At 43.6% G+C, this 20759-nt stretch overlaps 2 protein-coding genes across 3 annotated transcripts in view; both read left to right on the top strand.

The window, feature by feature from the left end:
* The first annotated feature begins 33 nt into the window (after positions 1-33).
* Positions 34-3056, top strand: SDHAF2 (succinate dehydrogenase complex assembly factor 2). The gene is made up of 4 exons (XM_054970368.1): positions 34-175; positions 414-619; positions 768-877; positions 2860-3056. The coding sequence occupies exons 1-4, from the start codon at positions 155-157 to the stop codon at positions 2988-2990; spliced, it is 468 nt and encodes a 155-aa protein (XP_054826343.1). The 5' UTR covers positions 34-154; the 3' UTR covers positions 2991-3056.
* Positions 3057-9227: 6171 nt separating this feature from the next.
* Positions 9228-20759, top strand: part of PPP1R32 (protein phosphatase 1 regulatory subunit 32) — a 30286-nt gene continuing 18754 nt past the window's right edge. Inside the window, exons 1-5 of one of the 2 annotated variants that reach the window (XM_054970258.1) lie at positions 9228-9302; positions 12675-12824; positions 14530-14647; positions 15303-15456; positions 20573-20701. In XM_054970258.1, the coding sequence (XP_054826233.1) occupies positions 12719-12824; positions 14530-14647; positions 15303-15456; positions 20573-20701 (507 nt within the window). In that variant the 5' untranslated portion in view covers positions 9228-9302; positions 12675-12718. Of the gene's footprint in view, positions 9303-12634; positions 12825-14529; positions 14648-15302; positions 15457-20572; positions 20702-20759 lie in introns of those variants that run through there. The other variant, XM_054970257.1, reaches the window with a different exon arrangement.

The following is a 20759-nucleotide window of genomic DNA, read 5'->3' as shown; positions in this document are numbered from 1 at the left end:
TTCCGGCGCACTAAGGCTAGCCCGCGCAAAACCCCACAAAACAACCACCTATCAGGGGAGGCGGTGCGCGTGCAAGAGGAAAGGCGTGAAGGGAATGTAGAGCGCCCGCCTGTCGCGGAGGAGGGCGACGTCGAATGCTCGCGGCTGAACCAGAATGGCGGCGCTGATCGCTCGCGTGAGTAAGAGGAAGGGGGGAAGTTTACGGATCCACTGTGAGACGGGGGGGTGGGGTTACGGGGGGGGCGTGGCGCGGTAGGGCGCCTGCTGGCCGTGCAGAACTTCCCGACCGGCGTCTCGGGAAGGAGGTGTCTCTGAGTCCTTGTTGCAGGCTGGAGGATTAGTAATCTCGGGCCCTAAACGGACCCGGCTCTGACTTGGCCGTTTGTCGTGCTCTCCTTGCCCTTCTGTCTCAGAGCTTCTTGCCTCGCTCCCTCTGCGTCCTCCCCCTGTCAAGGCGTGCCTATCGCGGGGATTCGCCGTCGGACTCTGGCCGGGACTTGCTGGAGATTCCGCTGCCGCCCTGGCAGCCGCGGCCCCACGAGCCCGTGGAGACCAAGCGCGCCAGGCTGTTGTATGAGAGTCGCAAGAGGGGCATGCTGGAGAACTGCCTTCTGCTCAGGTGAGTCTCTCGCCTCCTGACAGATGGGCTTGGGGGGTTTAGCTATCCCAACGTCTCATTGCTGATTTGGGTTGACGGTGGTCCTGCTTCCCTAGGCTCCTTTCTGTTCCGCAACATCCGTTGCTGTGGTTTTGTTTTATTGTTTCAGTTTCTTTGCTAAACAAAATCTGGCTCAAATGAATGAACGACAGCTGGACCTTTATGACCGCCTGATTAATGAGCCTAGTAATGACTGGGATATCTACTACTGGGCAACAGGTAACACGAAGTGGCATCTTTTGGGGGTGCCATACTTCCGTTTCCTTTGTGATCTTTTTTCCTTTCTGGGATGATTTATTTGTATGTGAAGCAGGGTGGTATGCATAGTCCTGTGGGATGTTTGCCATCTGTAAAATGTGTCGTAGTGTTCTTGCAAGCAGTGCTTGGTGGAAAAAACTCCCTGGTGCATGGATGTCTAAACACCTAGAAAGTTGATGCTGGCCCTTCAAAATTCTCCTTCACATTTCAGCACAACTAAAGCTACACATCTTTACTTCTTATCCCACCTTTCCCTAAAGAGCTCAGGATGGCATACTTGCCTCTTAATTTTATCCTCACAATAATTCTGTTAGGTAGGTTGGGCTGCAAGTGTGACTGGCCCAAGGAAGCACCATGCAGAGTAGGGATTTGAGACTGGGTTCCTCCAACCGTAACCCAACATGCTAATGACTAGACAATATTTTATCACTCTGTCTACAAACATAGAGTTTTCCTACATTCCTGTCCATTCCAGCAGCCTCTTCTGATCTCCAGAAAGATCATTCCCAAGTTTGTAAGAGCTTCATGGAAGAATAGCTGTATGGGGAAGACAGATAGAGTGAAGGTCAAAGGGTGAACTTGCTCCTTTCCCTTGCGTGCAGCCCATACACCCACACAGCCTTACCTCTTTGCGGATCTTATGACTTCAAGTATGATCTTTTCAGGATTAGAAGGGCTATAGGAACAGGGAGGAATATGGAGCAATTTCTGTGCATAGTTGGTTGGATACGAAGCATTAGTTTTCATTGTGTCCTAGTGTGAATAAAATGCAAAACTTGATATGATTACTTAGAATGTTTTTCTAGGCCAAGCAAGTATATAATTGTATTGTATTCTGTGCGTTAAGGCTATAATTGTTATGCATACTTGCTTGGGAGTTTACTCCTTTGATCACTTTCCTTCTGATTAGTATGTGTAGGATTGGGCTACTTATGTACGTTATGATGATATTAAGCCTACATTAGTTTGTTAAGCAACTCCAAGCTCAATAGTTTTCATTAAAATGCTTTTCTTTAGTTACAGTTGGTTAGAGTTCCTTTTTGTTGTTGCCTTGCCCCCTGTGACCTGTATAGTGCGGTTTCCCTTACTTCTTTTTGTTCTCTTAGATTACCACTGCTACCAAAGGTTTTAGCCTTAGTTCCTTCTCACTTTGACTTATAAGAAATCTTAGTTATAGATAGTAGTATTACATAATGGTCTGCACATGGGGGATGGCTGTGAAGAAAAACGGGATCCTTTATGCTAGATGAAACAGGTGTTTTGCTTAACTAGAAATAGTTAAGTACGTATGCAGAATGGTTGCAGAGTATTGATAAGCATATTGGTTTCAGAATATGTTCATAAGCTTGGTAGTTTCAGAGTAGGTATAGATCCTTAAATGTTTATTTGCAGACCCAGTCACAAATACTAATTTTCCACCCAGTTGCTACTTAAGCTAAAAATAATGAACATCACAAAGACCTATTGCCACTTATGAACTTAATCCACTAAGTGAAACACACAGTCTTCTTCCTTCAGCTCTTCGCTTATAGAATAACAGAACTTTCTCCTCTCACTAGACAGGCTTCCACACACTCTCTGAACTAAACCGAGTACTTTCCATCAGCACTCTGACTAAAAACTGCAGCTCAGTTTGCCTCCTAGGGTACCACTACCATCTAGTCACAGCGTGCTCCACCCTCCTTGCTTCAGAAACCTGCATTTTTTATCACAGTAACAGGTATTCAAAACCACCTCAATAACTAGCAGAAACAACATGCAAAATACATGTATATGGGAAAAATTGCACTGTATATAACACCATTCCTGTTATTTTGCTATTTAGGCTTGTTAAATTGTTTTATGTGGGAGGACTAACTAGGTTTTGGAAAATTATTAGACTTATAAATTACCTTCAGACAATAGCAACACAGTTATTAATCACATTTTTTTTCTTCCTAAAGAAACAAAGCCGGCTCCAGAAATCTTTCAGAATGAAGTCATGGAGATGCTTAGGGAGTTTACCAGAAACAAGAACAGAGAGCAAAGACTGCAACAACCAGACTTGGAGTATGTGTTTGAAGCTCCACACTAATCCTGTGTGGCATTCTTCAGAAGTCTGATTCTGGACACTGAAACATAAAACCATACATGTTGGAGATTGGACCTCTCAGAAAATGTGTTATTCTGAGTACTGTTCTTGAAATTCTCCCATTTGAGTAGTCAGTTTAATGCATTTTTCCTATAATAAAGCTTAAGCCCTTTTTCCTGAAGAGGAAAGTCACTGAGAAGATCTGCAGATGATATGGTTTCTGATCTGGGATGCATTTCAGCAGTGCCATCTGTTTATAACTGCATGGAGATTGATGCAGTCAAAACACATGATGGTGTATTCTGGTCCATTTAGAAATTGTTTTCTCATACCTGCAGAGTCTTGGTATCCCTGTAAGTCTAAACTTGAGCAGATGGTGATCTGTCCATGACAAAGAAACCATCATCAGTTTAGAAACTAGGGAGCTTTGTCTCTCAAAAGCGCATACCCTGAAAATCTAGTAGGTTTTTGCCACTGGACCCGAATCTTGCTCTTCTATTACAGACTAACATGGTTACCTACCTGAAACTATTTAACTGAAGTGTTATCTTGCATGATCCCAGGACATGGGATCATTATAATATCCCAGGACATGGGATATTATACAATACAAAGAAGCTTCTTTTGCAGAAAAGTATAACATAATGAGAATCATGTTTTTATGGAAGCCTTATATAGTAATCATTGCATTCAAAAATTGTATCCACAGATGAAATCCTGGCTTAGATAAATTACTGTTTGTTTATTTACAAAATTTGTACCCTGCCTTTCTCCTGTCATCAGGACCATCAAAGTGGCACCTTGGAAGATTTTACTACAGTGGTTGGTTAGGTTTGTAAGGGCTTAGATGGTCCTTCATATATATTAATCCCAAACCATATAGGGTTTTTAAGGGTCAAAACTAGTACTTTGAACTGACTGTAAACAGATGGGTAGTCAGCCTAGATAGGCCATGACTGGAATGATATGGTCCCTTAGACTTATTCTAGTCAACATCCTGGCTGCAGTAATCTAATCTAGATGTAACCAGTGCATGTACCACAGGGGTCAGATCTTTCTGCCCAGTCAAAGTTGGTAAGAGACACTCCAGGCCACAGTTGCCACCTGCTTATCCATAGTAGACCTGGGTCTAAAAGTACTCCCAGGTTATGGACCTGTCCTTTAAGGGGATCACAGTCCATTCCAGAACAGGTGGCACTGTAAATCTTGCATCAGACCTTCTGCTCACCAGTAACACTTCTATCTTCTTGGTATTAAGCTTTAGTTTATTATCCTGCATCCACTCCAAAACTGCCTTCAGGCACCAGGGTTTCTACAGCCTCCCTGGGATCAGCTGGAAGTGCTAAATTGAGCTGAGTGCTATCTGCATATCGGTGACAACCCAGCTCCAGATAGCCTCATCCAGCAGTTTCATTTAGATGTTGAAAAATGGGACAAGATAGAGCCTTACAGGACCCCAAAGCCAAAGGGCTGCACAGCAATCTGCTACCTCCCCTTTTGAACTCTCTAGAACCAGAACCACTGCAAAACAGTACCTCCCAGGCCCACCCGCAAAGGTGATCCAGAAGGGTTCTATGATTGAATGGTATCAAAAGCCAGTGACCGGTCCAGGAGAATCAACAGAGTTACCCTTCTGTCCCTCTCTCAGCACAGGCCATCCACCAGGGCGACTAAGGCTGTTTCAGTCCCTTAACCAGATTGGACAAGATCCAAACAGTCTGCTTCATCTAGGAGTGCCATTCAGTCTTCTTGTTCCAGAATGGAATATTTGAGACTGGTCTAAAATTATTGAAATATCCTAGGTTCAGGGTATGCTTCATTAGTAGCAGGTTTCAAACTGTTTCAAACCAGATGGAAAATCTGTTTCAAACCAGATGAAAACCACCCTCTCCCTCAGGGAGGCATTAATCACCTCTCAGACCCAGTTAGCAAGCACCCCTGCACACGCACAGCAGATTTAATTAGCTAGGAAGGGCAAGGGTCATACAAGCAGGTGGTAGGCCTCAAACATCCAAGGATCTCGTCTACAACGTCAGAATATACTGAAAAGTATGCCAAATGGCTTGACTGTCAGACTATGGAATCCCAGTTATCTAGTGTTCGTCTCCCCCCTTCTGCAAGAAGCACAACGTTTCTTGATTCCTAAAGGTTTATTGAAAGACTGCTCAGGATACAAGTGTCCATATTCCAAGGATTAGGAAAGCCTTGGCTGAACGAAAGCTTTGTTGAGAATGACACACAAAATGAAAGTAACAACACTTCAAACACCCATTCCCAGCCTCCCCCCTTAGTCCTGTCTAGAAGGCCTGGGAAGGCGAGGACATCAAGGTCGGCCGGAACGGGTTGATAAGAATTCTTCGCTCCCATGGATATATGTGGCCTGGGCAGCACCTGGGCCTGGAGGCAGATCAGCCCCCTGACACCATGACACTGTCATTGCTGATGTAGAGTTCAAATTGATATAGCTGCAAGAGACTTCATCTGCAAAATGATCACAGTGAACCTTCAGGTAGCAAGCCAGATCACAACAGGTCTCTAGCCACCCAGAACAGTTCTGCTGGTTTACGCTGCAGTGCAACGGTGGTAGGAAAAGGTTTCTTCAGTGCCAGCACAACCACAGAATATGCTTTAAAATGAGCTTCCTGGATTTGACTCAAGTCTTTCTCCACTATCACTCTAGTTGTCTTTTTCTTTTCCTAATTCTGAAGGTCAACCAAGTTATTGACAGGAAGACCAACTGTATCAATGGAAAAATCCCTTAGAGCCTTCAGAAACCCATTCAGATACATCAGGCTGTGGGAGTAGATAGTTTTAATAGATCTGCAGAGTTTTGGTATCCCTGTAAGTCTAAACCTGAGGAAATATATTCTTACCAGCCACCTTGAACACAATCACTCTTCAAAGCCAAGTTTCTTATCTGTACCTTTTGCTTTTGGGTGGGAACCGTCTGTAATTTTGAGGGTGGCAGTTCATAACCATCTTTCTTTGGAATTTTGCTGTAGTTCCAAGGAATCCATGTTGACACTGCCAATATTTGCATTTTAGGAAAAACGTCAAAATGTAGCTCTTTTATGGCATTAATACTGTGATGTGTAATCAGAGACTGAGCCTGGCAGCCTGCCCTCATACATGTTTTGTGAGCAGTAACCAGATATTTCCTCATCACTGCCGGTCCTCTTTGGATACTGTTACTTAACAAGTTGGTAATAGTGAATACTCAAGCTACCAATTTTGTGAATGTAGAAGAATTCGTACATCTTTTGTATACCAAAAAATGCCACTGGTGTTTAAATAAAAGATACATCTTCTGATTATTCCGGGTGGGTACTTTTGTTAGTCTGTAGTGGCAAAATAAAACATGAGTCTGGTGACACATTATAGGCTAACAAAATTTATTTTAGAATAATCTTTTGTCTGTCAGGGCTTAACTGAGCACCCTTCACTCTGATATCCTTGTGATTTGAAGTGTGTGCGGGGGCGGGGGGCCATCTGCACCTGTCAGAACCTATGGATGGATCCAGCCCGTTAACTGTATTCTGTTTTAAAAGTTCCATTGAGCAAAGAGCTTTGAGCAAACAGTCTGTGCAACTTGTGCCTATTCCCATTCATTTCTTACACATGTGCCGAGTTGCTGGGAGTCAGATATTTTCAAAATAATGTGTGTTAAAATGGGCCTTGGATCCATATGACTTCAGTAACCGCAGATATAACGCTTTAAACCAAACAGTAATTCTCATAAGACCTTGTTTATATTGCACAGGGATACTTTTTGAAACTCCTTAATTAAAGCTTTGGAACAACAGTAATGTATTCAGCTATTTCCAAGTGTAGCTCTGTAGCACTCTGAAATAACAAGTGGTCTTCCCAGGTTTTTTTAGCCATGCTTTTTTTTTTCTTGGTTGTGAATTTCTCTTTCTGTGGCATTACCTAGAAACTACCACATGGTGTCATTGTAAACTTACGAAATGCTGATTGTTTCTACTGAAGAAAATGAAATATTTGCATAATCAGAGCTGATACACAGTTTGCATAGCTCTACTGTGGCTTTAAAGCTTCATGACATGTTAAGGGCTCTGTGCTTTATGCCTAAAGGTCATTCCACAGAGTCAGTGCCAAATTCTACAGCTTGAGAGAAAAATCATACACAATTTTTTTGTTCTATATTTTAATCTAGCTTTTTAAAATTTATACTCCACTTTTACCTCCCCAGTTGGTACCCAAAGTATCTTGCAACATTGTTCTCCCTTGTCCTCACAACAACCCTGTGAGGAAGGTTATTTTGAGAGAGCTCAGAAATTGCATATAGTCCTGGACTTCATGCTTCTGATCCATTACAAATTCTTATTTATCCCATTCTGACTTTTGGGATTTTACAAGCACATATTTCAATATTTTTTCTGCAAACTGTTTTGAATGCCTCTGGATAGGCCTGATTCAGATATAAGTGTGCACTTTAGAAACTCCAGATGTCTACTTAGCTGTTGTATATCAGATCATTTAATTCCTGGCGAGAGGTATACCTCAATATTTCTGTTTTATATTATTAGAGAATCTTTGCTCCCTTTTTATCCTTTATTACAGCATAACCATTTTGCATCTTTGACACTAACTGACTCAACAGAAAATTACACCATTCATTAGTACTACGCAGGCTATCTTTCCATCCAAACCTTTTTCCACAATCCAGGCATTTATATAGTTTCTCCCCGTGTGAATTCTTTGATGTGAATTAAGGTTTCCACTCTCTCTGAAGCTTTTTCCACACAGATAATTAAAGGAAAGCAATTACATGGAACCATAAAAACATCTTACCCAATAGCAAGTTATATGCAAGGAGCCCCTTCTAAAAAGAAGCTCCCATACATTCTACTTCCCATATTCATAGGTTCTTAAAATCTTCTAACAATAGCTAGCTGTCCCACTTGATAAGGGTATACATTCTTGAATATCTCAAATTATCTATACTTACTTTTGCTTTACTTAATTTATACCCTACTTTTCTCATCAACAAGGGCCAAAGTGGCTTCATAATTTTCCTGTCCTCTATTTTATCCTTCCAACGACCCTGTGAGGTAGGTCAAGCTGAGAATGTTTGATTGGCCCAAGTTTACCCAAGCTTCCATGGCAGAGTAAGGATTTGAAACTGGTTCTCCTGGATTCTAGTCCAACATTCTAACCACTATGCTATACTGGTTCTCTTTTTTAACATCTTTGTTAATTAGTTCATTCCTGCTTTTTATCATAACAAAGCCTATTTTAAAATAGTGATTACAAGTTTCTTGTACATACGAATATCTTTTGGCTCTCAGCCAATGCATTTCATCTTTGAACTTTCTTTGCTTCTGTGAAGTTGGACATTCTTGCTATTTTCAGATGCTTCTGCACCTGGGCCTCAGCACATAATGATAGGGGTTAGGCAGTTTCTAATCCACAAAAGACCATATAATTGTGTTACTCCTTTGGTCTTGCCTCTCTCCAAAACTATTTTATTCTGGGTCTCTAAGATTCCCTTTTTGGCACGTTTAACTAAGAGATAAAGCCAGGTTTGCCTCCGTTGTGCAGAAACATCCTCCATGATCTTTTTGGTCAAGATCAGCGACTGTTCCCCTTTATCCACGAAAAACAGAGGCTAGAAGGGGGAGGGGGGAGATAGTAGATTAAATTGGCAGATTCTGTACCAGAGAAGAAATTCCAGACTTCAGTGTCATTGGCAGCTGAGATGGAAGACCTGTGGAAGTCATGTTGCCTCTGCGTGTTCTTTTCTTTCCACTCAATGCTGCTTTCTGTTTTAGGATCATGAATATAGTAAATGCTGAAAACTTTCATTTGCTCTATTTTCTCTTGTTCAAGCAGCATGTGGTGGTGAAATGAGGAATTAGTTGAGGCATATATTCTTTTAGCAAAAACCATACAATGCCAGTGTGGGGTCCATTCAAATTTGACACGATGACTGCACACAACCTTCTCCCACACCCCCAAACCCTGACAGCTATTGTTGGGATGGAATCCCAATACACAGCACCTGATGAGATTACATTTTATAGATTTGGTTATGTATGTTAAGGGCTACTTTACTCCTTTCTAGGTCTCAGCACTATCTATAGAAGTGAATCTCCTGTTCCAATTGTTGGAAGTCAGTATGTTGTCTGAGCGGGTTGCTATGTGCTGGTTGCTAGGATACAGACTGTTAGTCTTTAAGTCTGTGCATTCCTCCAGCAAGTTTCTAACTTACTTAAGTGACTGGTTTGGTTCTTTGAGGTGTCATCAGGTTTCTATTTATAGCAATCTACCAGCAACCAGTACTTTGTCTGGGAGGTAAGAAATGGTGTCCTCACAAGGAGGAATTGGGGTTGGCGATAGCAGGGGACTGAAGGAGTGTAGAGAGCTCGTTCATGAACTGTCTGAAGTACAAAGGCTATACAAGGTAGATTTAGAAGTGGGTGAGGGACGAGGTTGCTGCCTGCCAGACTTCTCTGTAGTATTCTCTGGCCCTAAGAAGCTGATGTATTCTGAGTCAGACCACTGGTCCATCTAGCCTTCTGTAGTCCTTTCGTGGCAAGAGGATAATCCTGCTGATTAGTTACATGTCTGCTGAGTCTCTCCGCCTCCCAGCATTTCTAAAGTCAGCTGGTCGTGTGTCAGAATACCAGCCAGATCCTAAGGTTTCCAAATCCTACCGTCATTCATTTTTCTATCTGGTTTAGTTTTAGTAAAAATATTTAAATAGGGTATTTACACACATCCCTAATGCAAACCCCTATGAACTGAAGGACATTGCCATGGTTTTGCGCAATTCCTCTTGACTTGAGTAAGGTTTTCACAGGAAGATTTTCATTTCAGGCTGGGCTATGGGACAGAGATGGCGCTAGTAGCCCTAAAGGATGTGGACAAAGGCTACTTGTACTAGACTTATCAGCAGGTTTGATATAGTGAACCATGCAATCCTGTTGAAACATTTGGAGGTACAAGTAGGGATTAAGAGATATGCTTTGGATTCGTTCAAATGGATACTTATGGGATGGATTCAGAAGGTTGCTCTTGGGAACACCTAGTCTGGCTGACTAGGTAAAAGCCTAGGGATTATACTTGATCCAGCTTTATTGCTGAAGAAGTAAGCTGATGCAGCTGCAACCCCCCCCCCCCCCAGCTTTCTACCAACTCCTCTTAGCTCAGAAGATGGCTACCTTGACTCTGTTGACCTGGCCATGCGGATCCATGCTGTGGTTCAACTTCTGGTTTGGGATTAATGGCGATCTGAAGTAGCCTAGGGAGCTGGGCTATCCGAGATACTGTTTTGGGGAAGCGAGGCGCTTGAACACCTGCTACCGTCCCCCCTTCAGGGAGAAGGGGGTCCTGAACACTACGTGGCCCCAAGAGTGTGTGATCTCGGTGACGGGGGGGGGGTTCTGAATCAAGAATTCTCCCCACCACCTTGAGGTCCCCTTGGAGAAGGGCGAGCTACTAACTCTGCAGTACCTCTGGATTCATTGAATTGGCATAAAATCGTCAGAAACCAAGCCTCAGTACCAGATTTGACCAACTAGAAACGGAGGAAACAGCACAGACAATGCGAGAAAGCAGCGCAAGGTAAAGATTGCTATCGGACTTTCGAACAGAAAAAGCAGAAAAAAGACCAGATATTAAAGTAATAAAAAGACTTAATTAAATAGAGGAAACAATAAGGAACAGCGTTTGAGTAAGAAATCCCTAATTTGACAAGCTTTTAAAGACAAAAAGAGCGATATAAAGGATTCGCGATATAAAGCCTTCGACAATACATCGATATAAAGGATTGTTTACGCATTCTTGCGGTTTGAAGAGAGATAACGGGTGTGAGAGAGGAGGAGGGAGCTGGGAAATAGCGTTGAAACATCACGAGGAGAGAGGAGATTGAGAGAGGAGGAGACAACGTATGCCTAGAGAGGACAAGAACAAGCGGGAAGCAGGAAGAACAGCGAGAAGAGGACCCGGAAGCAAAACAAAGTAAGCATCGTGAGAAATTGGGACTAAAGGAACAGGAAATACGCCATTGTAGCTGAGGGAAGAAGCGATTCCAGCTACCATACAGAAATTGCGCCTGACATTTTGGATCCAAACTGAATTTTTTTTTCTTTTATCGAGACCAGTAAAGTGAGTAATATTAAGGGGAAAACAGGAAAAAAAGCAAAACGGATTTAAGAAAGAGAGCGGACATGTGGGGGGGCTCTAAGCCAAGTCCAAGTATGGCGAAAAAATTAGATAAAGAGTGGCAAGCCTCAGTAGATGCAGCGATTGAAGGACTGGAGAAGAAAGTTGCAGAAGGGTATAACTAGGTAAAAGCCTAGGGATTATACTTGATCCAGCTTTATTGCTGAAGAAGTAAGCTGATGCAGCTGCAACCCCCCCCCCCAGCTTTCTACCAACTCCTCTTAGCTCAGAAGATGGCTACCTTGACTCTGTTGACCTGGCCAAGCGGATCCATGCTGTGGTTGCCTCAAGGCTAGACTACTGTAATGCATTCTACATGGATCTGCCCTTAAAGACATTTTGGAAACTGCACTATGGTCAGAATGTGGCTATTTGGCACCAAGCAGAATCTATACATCACTCCCTTTCTGCAGGCATCCATTGGTTACCAATCAGTTTCTGGGTTCAATTCAAAGTGTTATCACCTGCAAAGCCCCTAACAGCATTGGACCCAGATACCTGCAGGACCTCCTGCTATATTTTGCTGCAACAGGTCCACTTGTCTAACCAAAGCTTGCAAACACGTAAAATTGATAATTGTCCGTTCACCCATATTGTGTGTGGTGGCTCCTACATTGTGGAATGATTGACCTGAGGCTATTAGGAAGGCCCCCACACTTTTATCAGTTTGCAAAATGTGCAAAACACTATTTGTCAGGGGGGCATTTTTGTAGAAAGCTGCAGCGTAATGGTTCAACTCAGGAAATAACTTTTATTTGGGATAAAGTCTTTCTTATGCAGATTGTCTTCTTGCCTTACACAGATCCATTTGCATGCGTTTTCCTCCCCCCTATTCTACAATTCCAGTCCATTTGCATTATTTTGTCTCAGTAGAAATCTTTGCCATTAGATTCAAATCTTATTGTATCTTGTAATTGGCTTATACTTTATCATACTTGGAATCCACCTTGGGTCCCAGTGAGAAAGGCAGACTATAAATCAAATAATAATGATAACAACAACAACAATAAATACAGTATCACCTATCTCATATTTGTGGAAGATGTTGGTTATCTCAGTGCTTCACATTCCACAATCAAGAAAGATTAAGGGCTCAGCACTGTTATGCTATCCTTATAGTATTATATGATTTGCCTTTTCTTTATTCTGTGCTTGCTATGAATCTCTCTACACTAAACATCTTACACGGAAACACTCAATATCAGCTCAATATCAGTGACTCTGATATTCAAGTGTACTCTGTTTCCCTAGCAGGGCATGTGCATCCCCAATGGGAGAACAAGTGTAAGATATTTCACTTGAATGTCCCATGTCTTGTGTAGAGAGACTCTGTGACATCACAGTATATTGTATGACTTCATTCTGTTTCTAGGGAGATGTGCACACAGTATAGAAATATTTGCCATAGGACAGAGTACCAGTTTCCCTCATAGAGCAGAGCAGAACCCTTGCTATCCAAAATGATTAGTGGACAGTCATCTTCAATCTCTTTTTCTCCAGGGAAATCCTACGTCAGGAAAACTACCTCTGTATCCTCGGAGAAGATGGGGCGTCTCCCCCTTGGGATTGTTTCTCCATATGTGAAAACAAGTTCTGGTGGAAGTATGGACCCCTTGAAATTCTATGCCACCAGCTATGGCACAGCTTTTGGTAGGGATGCTATCAGTAAGATGCCTGAGGAGGAGGGAGTCCATTCTTTCCTGCATTGGCCATTCTCCTTGATCATTATGTAATATTATAAGTAGACATGGGCATTAACCAAAAAAAAAATAATGAATCTGCAGTTCGTGGTTCGGTGCCGATGACGATCCCGAAGTCGCGAACTGCAACGGACATTTCCCGTTGCCGAACTGGTTCACAGTTCGTGGTGCTCAGAACAGCCCCTGTTGCACTTAGAGAGCCCATATTCACAGGGAGTGTGTAGCAGGCTCTCCTCCAACCAGCACCCAAGTTTGGTCAAGATTGCAATAGGGATCTTGGAGTTATACCCTCTCCAATCCAAGGCCCCCAGGAAACCCCCACAAAAATCCAAGCTCAATTATACTCTCTCTGTCTCTCCCCAAAGGCTAGCAAGTAGCAAGCAACAGCTCTCACACTCCACTGCTCGCTGAAAGTGAAAGCCAGCCTAGGAGCACAGTGTTTTTTATAAGCTGAGGTCCCATAGAGCAACGCAGGAGGTCTGTGTTTGGCTGTCAGAGCTGCCTATCAGGGTTTGCAGGGATGAGATCAGAGTGCCCGTGGCTACAGAATACCCCCTCCCTCCCCCGGGTGTCTTCTCCCAACTTGTAACCACTTTGCAGCTCCATGGTTGGAAGGAAGACCTGCCAGTCAAGGTAAGCTGGGCTTCCATTCGGGTTTCTAGGGCGACAAAAGGAGCGCAGATAGAGTTCAGGCACTCCCCCGGCTCCGTTGCCAGGGGAATTGATTGATGGCGCCTGACTGTCTGGCTTCCTGAACCGCGGCCAAATGCACCAAACCAGGCCTCTTCCGAACGCTGGTTCGTTTGCCGTGGACAATCACGAACCGCCGGATCGCGACAATCACGAACCGCCGGATCGCGATCGCAAGATTGCCAATTTCGTGGGGTTTTGAACTTCGTAATGTGGTTCGTAATCTCTAATTATAAGCACTAGTACCCATATTTTTTAAAAGCTTTCCTCTCCATCACTTCCCCCTTTTGTATCATTATCCTGCTTCCTACTGTGCCAGTGGCTGTGCCTGACTTTGACAGCAGTGTAGACAGGTTGTACATACAATGCAATGTAAATGCCAGAAGCTGGATGCATGTCCAACATGTGTGAAATCCTTAGCATGACCAGGGCTTTAAGGAGCAGGCTTGTAAATAACTTCTCTAAAGCTTAAGAACCATTATAGACCAAAGCACATCCATCAAAAGTTGCATGGCCTTGGAGAAGCCTCAACTCCCTTTCCAGGCTGATGAATGTCTGGCTTCATAAGGCTCTTCTCTCAGAATAATTTCCTGCACAGTCTTTTCAACCAAGCTGAATAAAAAGGACAAGTGAAATAGCGAGACCATCTTGATCATCTTGGTTAAGACTGATTGCCATTGAGCTCTTTTCCTCTCTGGCTTGTCTTCTGCACCAACCATTTTACCTGGCTATTATATACCATTGTAAGCACTGGTACCTACATTTGCTTATTTTCATCTTCCCTTCCCATTATGGTTTTCCTTTCCTATCATCTTAATTAGATTGTGAATCATTAGTTTATGTTGCAGGCCACCTTGAGTGCATTGGGCAGAAAAGCAGTAAATATACATAGTAAGTGAGTAAATAAATGAATTCATTGGCAATAAAATGTGGCCACTGATGTTTTCTTCCCTTTTGTTTGCTAGGTCAGGTGGGCTTTCATCCTCAGAACGGTTTCCACTCTGGAGCTGGATACAAAGCCAATTACCGACCTGTTGTCCAATACAAGCCAAGTCTGGACCAAGTAGATAATCCAGCTGTTGGGTAGATATCTCACCTAGGAATTATCTGGAATAGTATTGTGTGATGTATACCTCCCACACACTAACATAATCACATCCTCATAACTCAGGTGGTCTCTGGAGCAATGACAGGCTTCCATTTGTAGTAGTTTCACTCATGTTCCCATAATGTACAATAGCAAAGTGCACCTTGTAAATGGTGTCCCACTATGGTGGCAGAAGCTTGGGTAGCAGATCATATGAAAGACCTCCACATGAGGCCCCAGAGAACTGCCGCCAGACAAAGTAGCCAATACTGACCTTAACAGACCAATGGTCTGGCTCAGTATAAGGCAGTTGCATGTAACCCTGGGAAATTGGAACTTAAGTGAATGGAGGCACAAAAGAGAGGACATTTTTGGTTCCCAGTGCTGACATCTCAGCTTAGGAAATGAAAACTATGCCTTAAGGGTATCAGTACAGAGCCGCTCTGAAGCTGTTTTTACCTGCTTCACTACTGCTGACTGTCCAGCCTATACTGCTACTGACAGTGGAGAGGGAGTAGAACAATTCTTGTCATTTGGTCTTGTTTGAACTTAGTCTTCTCTCCAGCCATGTGCTTCTCCAGCCATAGAAAGCCTGAATACTCCATTTGATCAAGGTGCTGACCCTTGTTCCTTCTTTCTTTCCTGAATCAGGCAGCTCCTTCAAGACAATTATCAGACAACGACCACTAAACATTTCCAACCACTTCAGCTCCCAGATGGAAAATACCCTCTTCCCTGGAGCGTGTACCAGCCAGGAAGTGGATATGTTCGAGAGAAACCCCTTTCTTTTCCTACCACTAAAACTGTAAGTATGTAAAATGTAGGCTTCAGTTATGCATATACTGTATTATAGTTCAGTTTTTAAAAGTCTAGTGACTCATTAAAAGATTCAACAGATTTATCATGAAGTGTGCCCTCAGTTGGCATTTATTTATTTTACTTATAGATCCACCTTTCACCCAGATAACTGGGACCCAAGGCAGGTAACAGAAATAAAACTAGCATACCACAAAAAACTTAACACAATAGAAAACATTAAATATAATGTTCACAAGAGGCCTCCAAGTTTAAAAGATTAAAACCTTCCATGTACTCAAAAACACATTGACTGAAATTCTTATGATTTTGTTAGGATTCTGTAGAAAAAGGAGGGAGATTACTGGACAAGACCTGAGGCATGAACGCTTTTTCACCTTGAAGTCACATTAGTGTCTCTTTCTTTATGTCTTAATCACCTTTCAAGTAACCAAGGGTTCAGGCACAGATCTGCCTTGAAAAATGTGAAGCAGCAAGAAAGAACGCCTCTAAACTTGCACAGAGTTTTCCCCCCTCCCTGCTTATGCTGAATAACCACAAATACCACAAACAGCCTGTGATATTTGGTATGGCTTTCACAGCAGCTTGAACTGCAGCAGCATTTCTTTTTTTAAAGAAGAAAGTAGACTCTGTACTAACTCTGGTGGATGACCAGACTCAGTACAACTTGAAGGGTCACTGCTCCAGTTAAACAAAGGGTGCAGTGTCTCATAACTACCCTCTGTCCTCTCTTGAAGGTCATTTTTTTGCAGTTACTTCGTCTCTCAAGTGGATCTTGTGAACAGATCCTAATTGATTTTGTTCTGCCAACTCCTCCCACTTTTGGCAAGGTTTTCTCAAAGTTCTCCACATGGCAAGGAGGGTGGTTTTATGTATTGTTTGTTGTATTATATTAACTTTCAAAACAAGTGCATTTTTAGACCTGTGTTCAAGCACATGTTTACATCCAATATAAGAATTCGTATACATATAGGAAACAATGTTCTGCATCCTATGAACTTTCTGCTCTTATAGGCAGGTTTCCCCCACTTTCCCTTTCCCCCTGCAATCACGAATAGTCCCTGAAAAGTTAGTTTGGGGGGTTGTTTGGGGGTTGGCAGAGCACTGCAGATAACTCTCGTGACTCCCTCTAACCAGCTCAGTGCCTCTGACATGGAGTCTTCAGGGGAGGAGCCCAAGGAATCAAAGTTGGTAGCTGAAGAGGACCAGAGGAACCAGGGAGGGACCAGCACTGATAATGCACCATCAACACTAGAGGCCACCCTGCCAAACCCTGCAAGGGAGACCTCACTATCGGCCTCTTAGTTAGCCACCAGACCTCTGTGCAGGCATGGCAATAGTAAAGGGCCCAGGTTGATAGGGCACAGAAGAGGTGACATGCCAGACTGGTTGCCTGCAACCCTCTAGTTGGATTTGAGCAGGGAACTGAAGGCTGTACTTCATTGCAGGATCCCAGCCTGTACGCAACACGGCCTCAGGAACTCCAGCACCTGTCAGCAGGGCAGCTGGACCCAATAACCACCCAGCCTACTTAGGCTGAGCCCTGGGAAGCTGCCCTTGCTGGATCAACTGGTCTACCAGGTGCAAGCCTTGTGTCAACAGCTCCCAGATCCAGGGTCAAGGACCTGGTACCATTTTATGTAAACCTGACTGGGCCTGCCTACAGAACATAGGACAATAAATTTCTTTGCTTATATATTTAGAACATTGTTATCCTGTCCCCCAACCCAAAGGCTCTCAGGATGGCTAGCAATATTAAAATGCAATATAATGATATAATAATGAAACTCCACCTTAAGCATAAAATAACAACAATGATAATATAACTATAATGGAAAACATTCTGAAAAGGCATTAGAAGAAAAAAAACAGACTAAAAACAGACTTTTGAGTCAACATTAATGCAACATTTTAAGATATGTTCTTTTCTGGCCTAGGATTCCAACCTCCAGGTGGGGCCTGGAGATAAGGTTCCCAGGTCTCTTTACCCTTCCAGCAGGATTTGGGGGACCAGGGACTGACATCATGTTTCCTCATGCGTACGCTTCTGGAAGTTGTGATGATGTCACTTCCAAAAAGGGCTAATTCTGGCCCATTTGGGGCCAAAATTGGCCCCAACGCACGCAGCTGGTCCGCTGACGTCACTCAGAAAGTGACATCATTGCACCCTGCCAAGAGTGTGCATGGTGCATGCTTTCCTGGTTGTCTGTTGATGGTTGGCAATCGCCAGGCAACCAGGCAACCCCCTAGGAGATTGCCCGCCACTGATGGGCAACTGGTAAGCCTACCTGGAGACCTCCCAAAATTATAACTGATCTTCAGATGACAGAGATCAGTTCCCCTGGGGAAAAGGCAGCTTTGGAGAGTGGATTCTGTTGTATTATATGCTGCTTATGTCCTTCCCCTCTCCAAACCTTGCTGTCCCCAGACTCCATCCTCCAAATCTCCAGGAATTTTCCAAACTGGAGTTGGCAATCCTGAGCAATAAATGCATGAAGTAAATTGAACCATGCAGCAAGATAAAATAAGCAAACATAAGATGAATAATTAATCCAAGTACAAAACCACCAACACATTAAAAACACAGAGGAAAACAAGAGCCAATGTTTCCACAAAGAAACCAGGTGAGCCAGCGCCTTTTCACCTGGAGTGGGAAACTAACTGTGTCTGGTGCCAGGCGAGTCACTGAGGTTAGGGCATTCCACAAGTGGAGTGCCACAGATGGAAATCCCTTGCCTCTAGTTTCACTTCCATAACATTTTGCAAATGCTCTGTGAATGATACAGCCCTCAAGATGCCATGCAGCAGAAAGGAAGGCTGCAGTGAAGGGTAAACATCTCTTTGCCCAAGTGAAAAATTCATAGAACCACACCCAAGAAACTACAATAAACAGCAATACAGCTTTCTTCCAGCTAGTTCCCAACATCAGGTGAAATTGAATTGTTTACACACATCCCTGAAATCAAGCCTCAGGCATGGGAAAAACAAAAACAAGCCGCTTGAGGAAGCGCATTCCAGAGTCACAACGGTCTTAAAAGAGGCCAACTTCTCAAGAGGACCATGAGCAGCTCAATATATTGGAGACTCAAGCAGGTTGTACATCAAGTGTCTTGGTCCAAGGAAACCCCAATAGCCTTAACTGTACTGCAGGGACTCACCCTGGACTTAGGAAGATGGCATGGGCCTCAGAAGCTATTCCCATTGCTCCCCCCATGCCACCAACAACCAGGAGAAAGACAAACCCTGATAGCGCTGACAGTGTCTCTGGAGTTTTCCTTGCACTCAGATGACAGTGGCATGACTCTGGGAGGCAAAGATGATCACAAGCCATGCCCCTTATTACCTCCTCCTGGGGTGCTGCCAGTTGGGAGGTAGCTGAATTCCAGCAACGTGTCAGGCTGTCAGCATCTTCTCCGATTGCCACTCAAAGTGACGGCGTCATTTGCATGAGGAATTGGCCCTGAAATGGACGGCACCCAGACAGGACCCTAATTGGCAGATCCTTATAACCCTGGCAGCTTCATGTAGAAGAAATTGCTTCCTGAGACACTCAGGGCCTAGGCTGTTATGGTTGCCAATCTCCAGGTGGGGCCCGGAGATCTCGTGGAATCCAGGTGACAGGGATCAGTCCTGCTGGACAAAATTACTGCTATGGTGTGTAGACTTTATGACATTATATCTCACCGAGATCCCTTTACTCTCCAAACACTGCCCTCCCTAAGCTCCACCTGGGAATCTCTATGAATTTCCCATCCCAGAACTGGCAATCCTAGGCTAAGTACAGCTTTCAAGATTAAGGCCAGCACTTCCTTTTGGACATGGAGACAAATTGGTAACCAACAGGAATGGTATGCTCATGCCAGTTCACATCTTCCAACAGCTAAGCAGACACTGGGTATGTATTTATTTAGTTATTTATATCCCAGTTTTCTCCCCAATGGGGACCCAAAGTGGCTTACAGTATTCTCCCCTTCTCTGTTTTACCCTTACAACAACCCTGTGAGGTAGGTTAGTCTGAGAATGTGAATACTAGAGGAAATGTTCAGACTGCTTTCAACACTAGCCCATGTAGGGTTGAATTGGTCTTACCACGGAATGATGGAACTGAGTAGATCTTATACCGAAAGCATTATGGTCCCAGAAAGAACTTGATCACTCCTGTCTGCATCTTGTCTGAGGCACTTGTGCTGTTCAGTTATTCCTTTTTCACAATCAGCTCCCTATTGGGAAAATTTGGGAGCCTGGAATGGCTGTTTTTCAATTAATTGCCACTGAAATTGCAGCAGAACTAGTTCATGGGACCAAGGGCCCATGAACAAGATCCCCCCTGCTATCATATGTGCAAGGAAATAAAAAGGGCACAGCCCCCCTGAAGGAAGAGCAGAAGGAGAAGGACCACAGCTTTGCCATTATTTGCTATGTGGGACGTTTTAGGGGAGGAGGTGGAGTGGCTGTTTTTCAACCAAATGACACCAATAATGCAATGGAGCTAGAGCTGCCTGTCCACTAAAGAACCTCATAGCTTCAAGTGAATTGGATCAAAGGTCCAATTCTACAGCCGCCTGAAGAAGGTGACCCAAACATCATCCTTGCAAATAAAAAAGGTCTCTTACCCAACAGAGGGGGAACTCAGTTCTGCCAGGCCCTGTGCCTGGCTTGCACCAGCCAGCAGCCCCCTTCTCTGAGCCACTGCCCAGAACATCAGTAGAATCAAAGAAATCAAGATGCCTGCTGCATTGTTAATGGTAAGCACTGGACACAAAAAGAGTCTCAGTTTTTTCACAGAGGGCTTTCAAAATTCCCAAGCATCCTGCATTTGGAAAACCACAGTAATGGCCCCAAACAATGATTTTCATGTATGTTTTTGGCTTGAGGATTCCGTAATGCACACCCCTACTCTGCACACCCCTACTCCACACTATCTTTAAAGAACAAAAAAAGAGGCAAAATGTTCAGGAAGGATTTCTGCTATGCTTTCACAGTTTGCTTCTCTCTCCCTTCCCCCACTTCCTACTATAGCTTTGAACAGTTTCTACCCCAGCTAATTTATATTTTGGCTGTGCATACGTAATCTTCTAAGTTACAAACTGAGTTTGATTTTCCAGGTCAAGAAAGTCCATTTTGACACAACAGACCAAGGAGCACAAGCTGTTACAGGGCTGGAGCCCAAACATACCCCTCTGCTGTACAAGTCACTTGGAAAAGGCTCTGTTGATGTAGAAAATGGCAGATATGTAAGTCCATTGCAGGGGGTGTTTAGTGGATCCTTCCTTATTTTGTTACTAGAGGAAT

This window comes from Eublepharis macularius, chromosome 2, assembly GCF_028583425.1.
Source record: "Eublepharis macularius isolate TG4126 chromosome 2, MPM_Emac_v1.0, whole genome shotgun sequence".
Lineage (NCBI taxonomy): Eukaryota > Metazoa > Chordata > Lepidosauria > Squamata > Eublepharidae > Eublepharis > Eublepharis macularius.
Note: the sequence above shows the minus strand (reverse complement) of the source record. Positions and strands in the feature narration are given on the sequence as shown.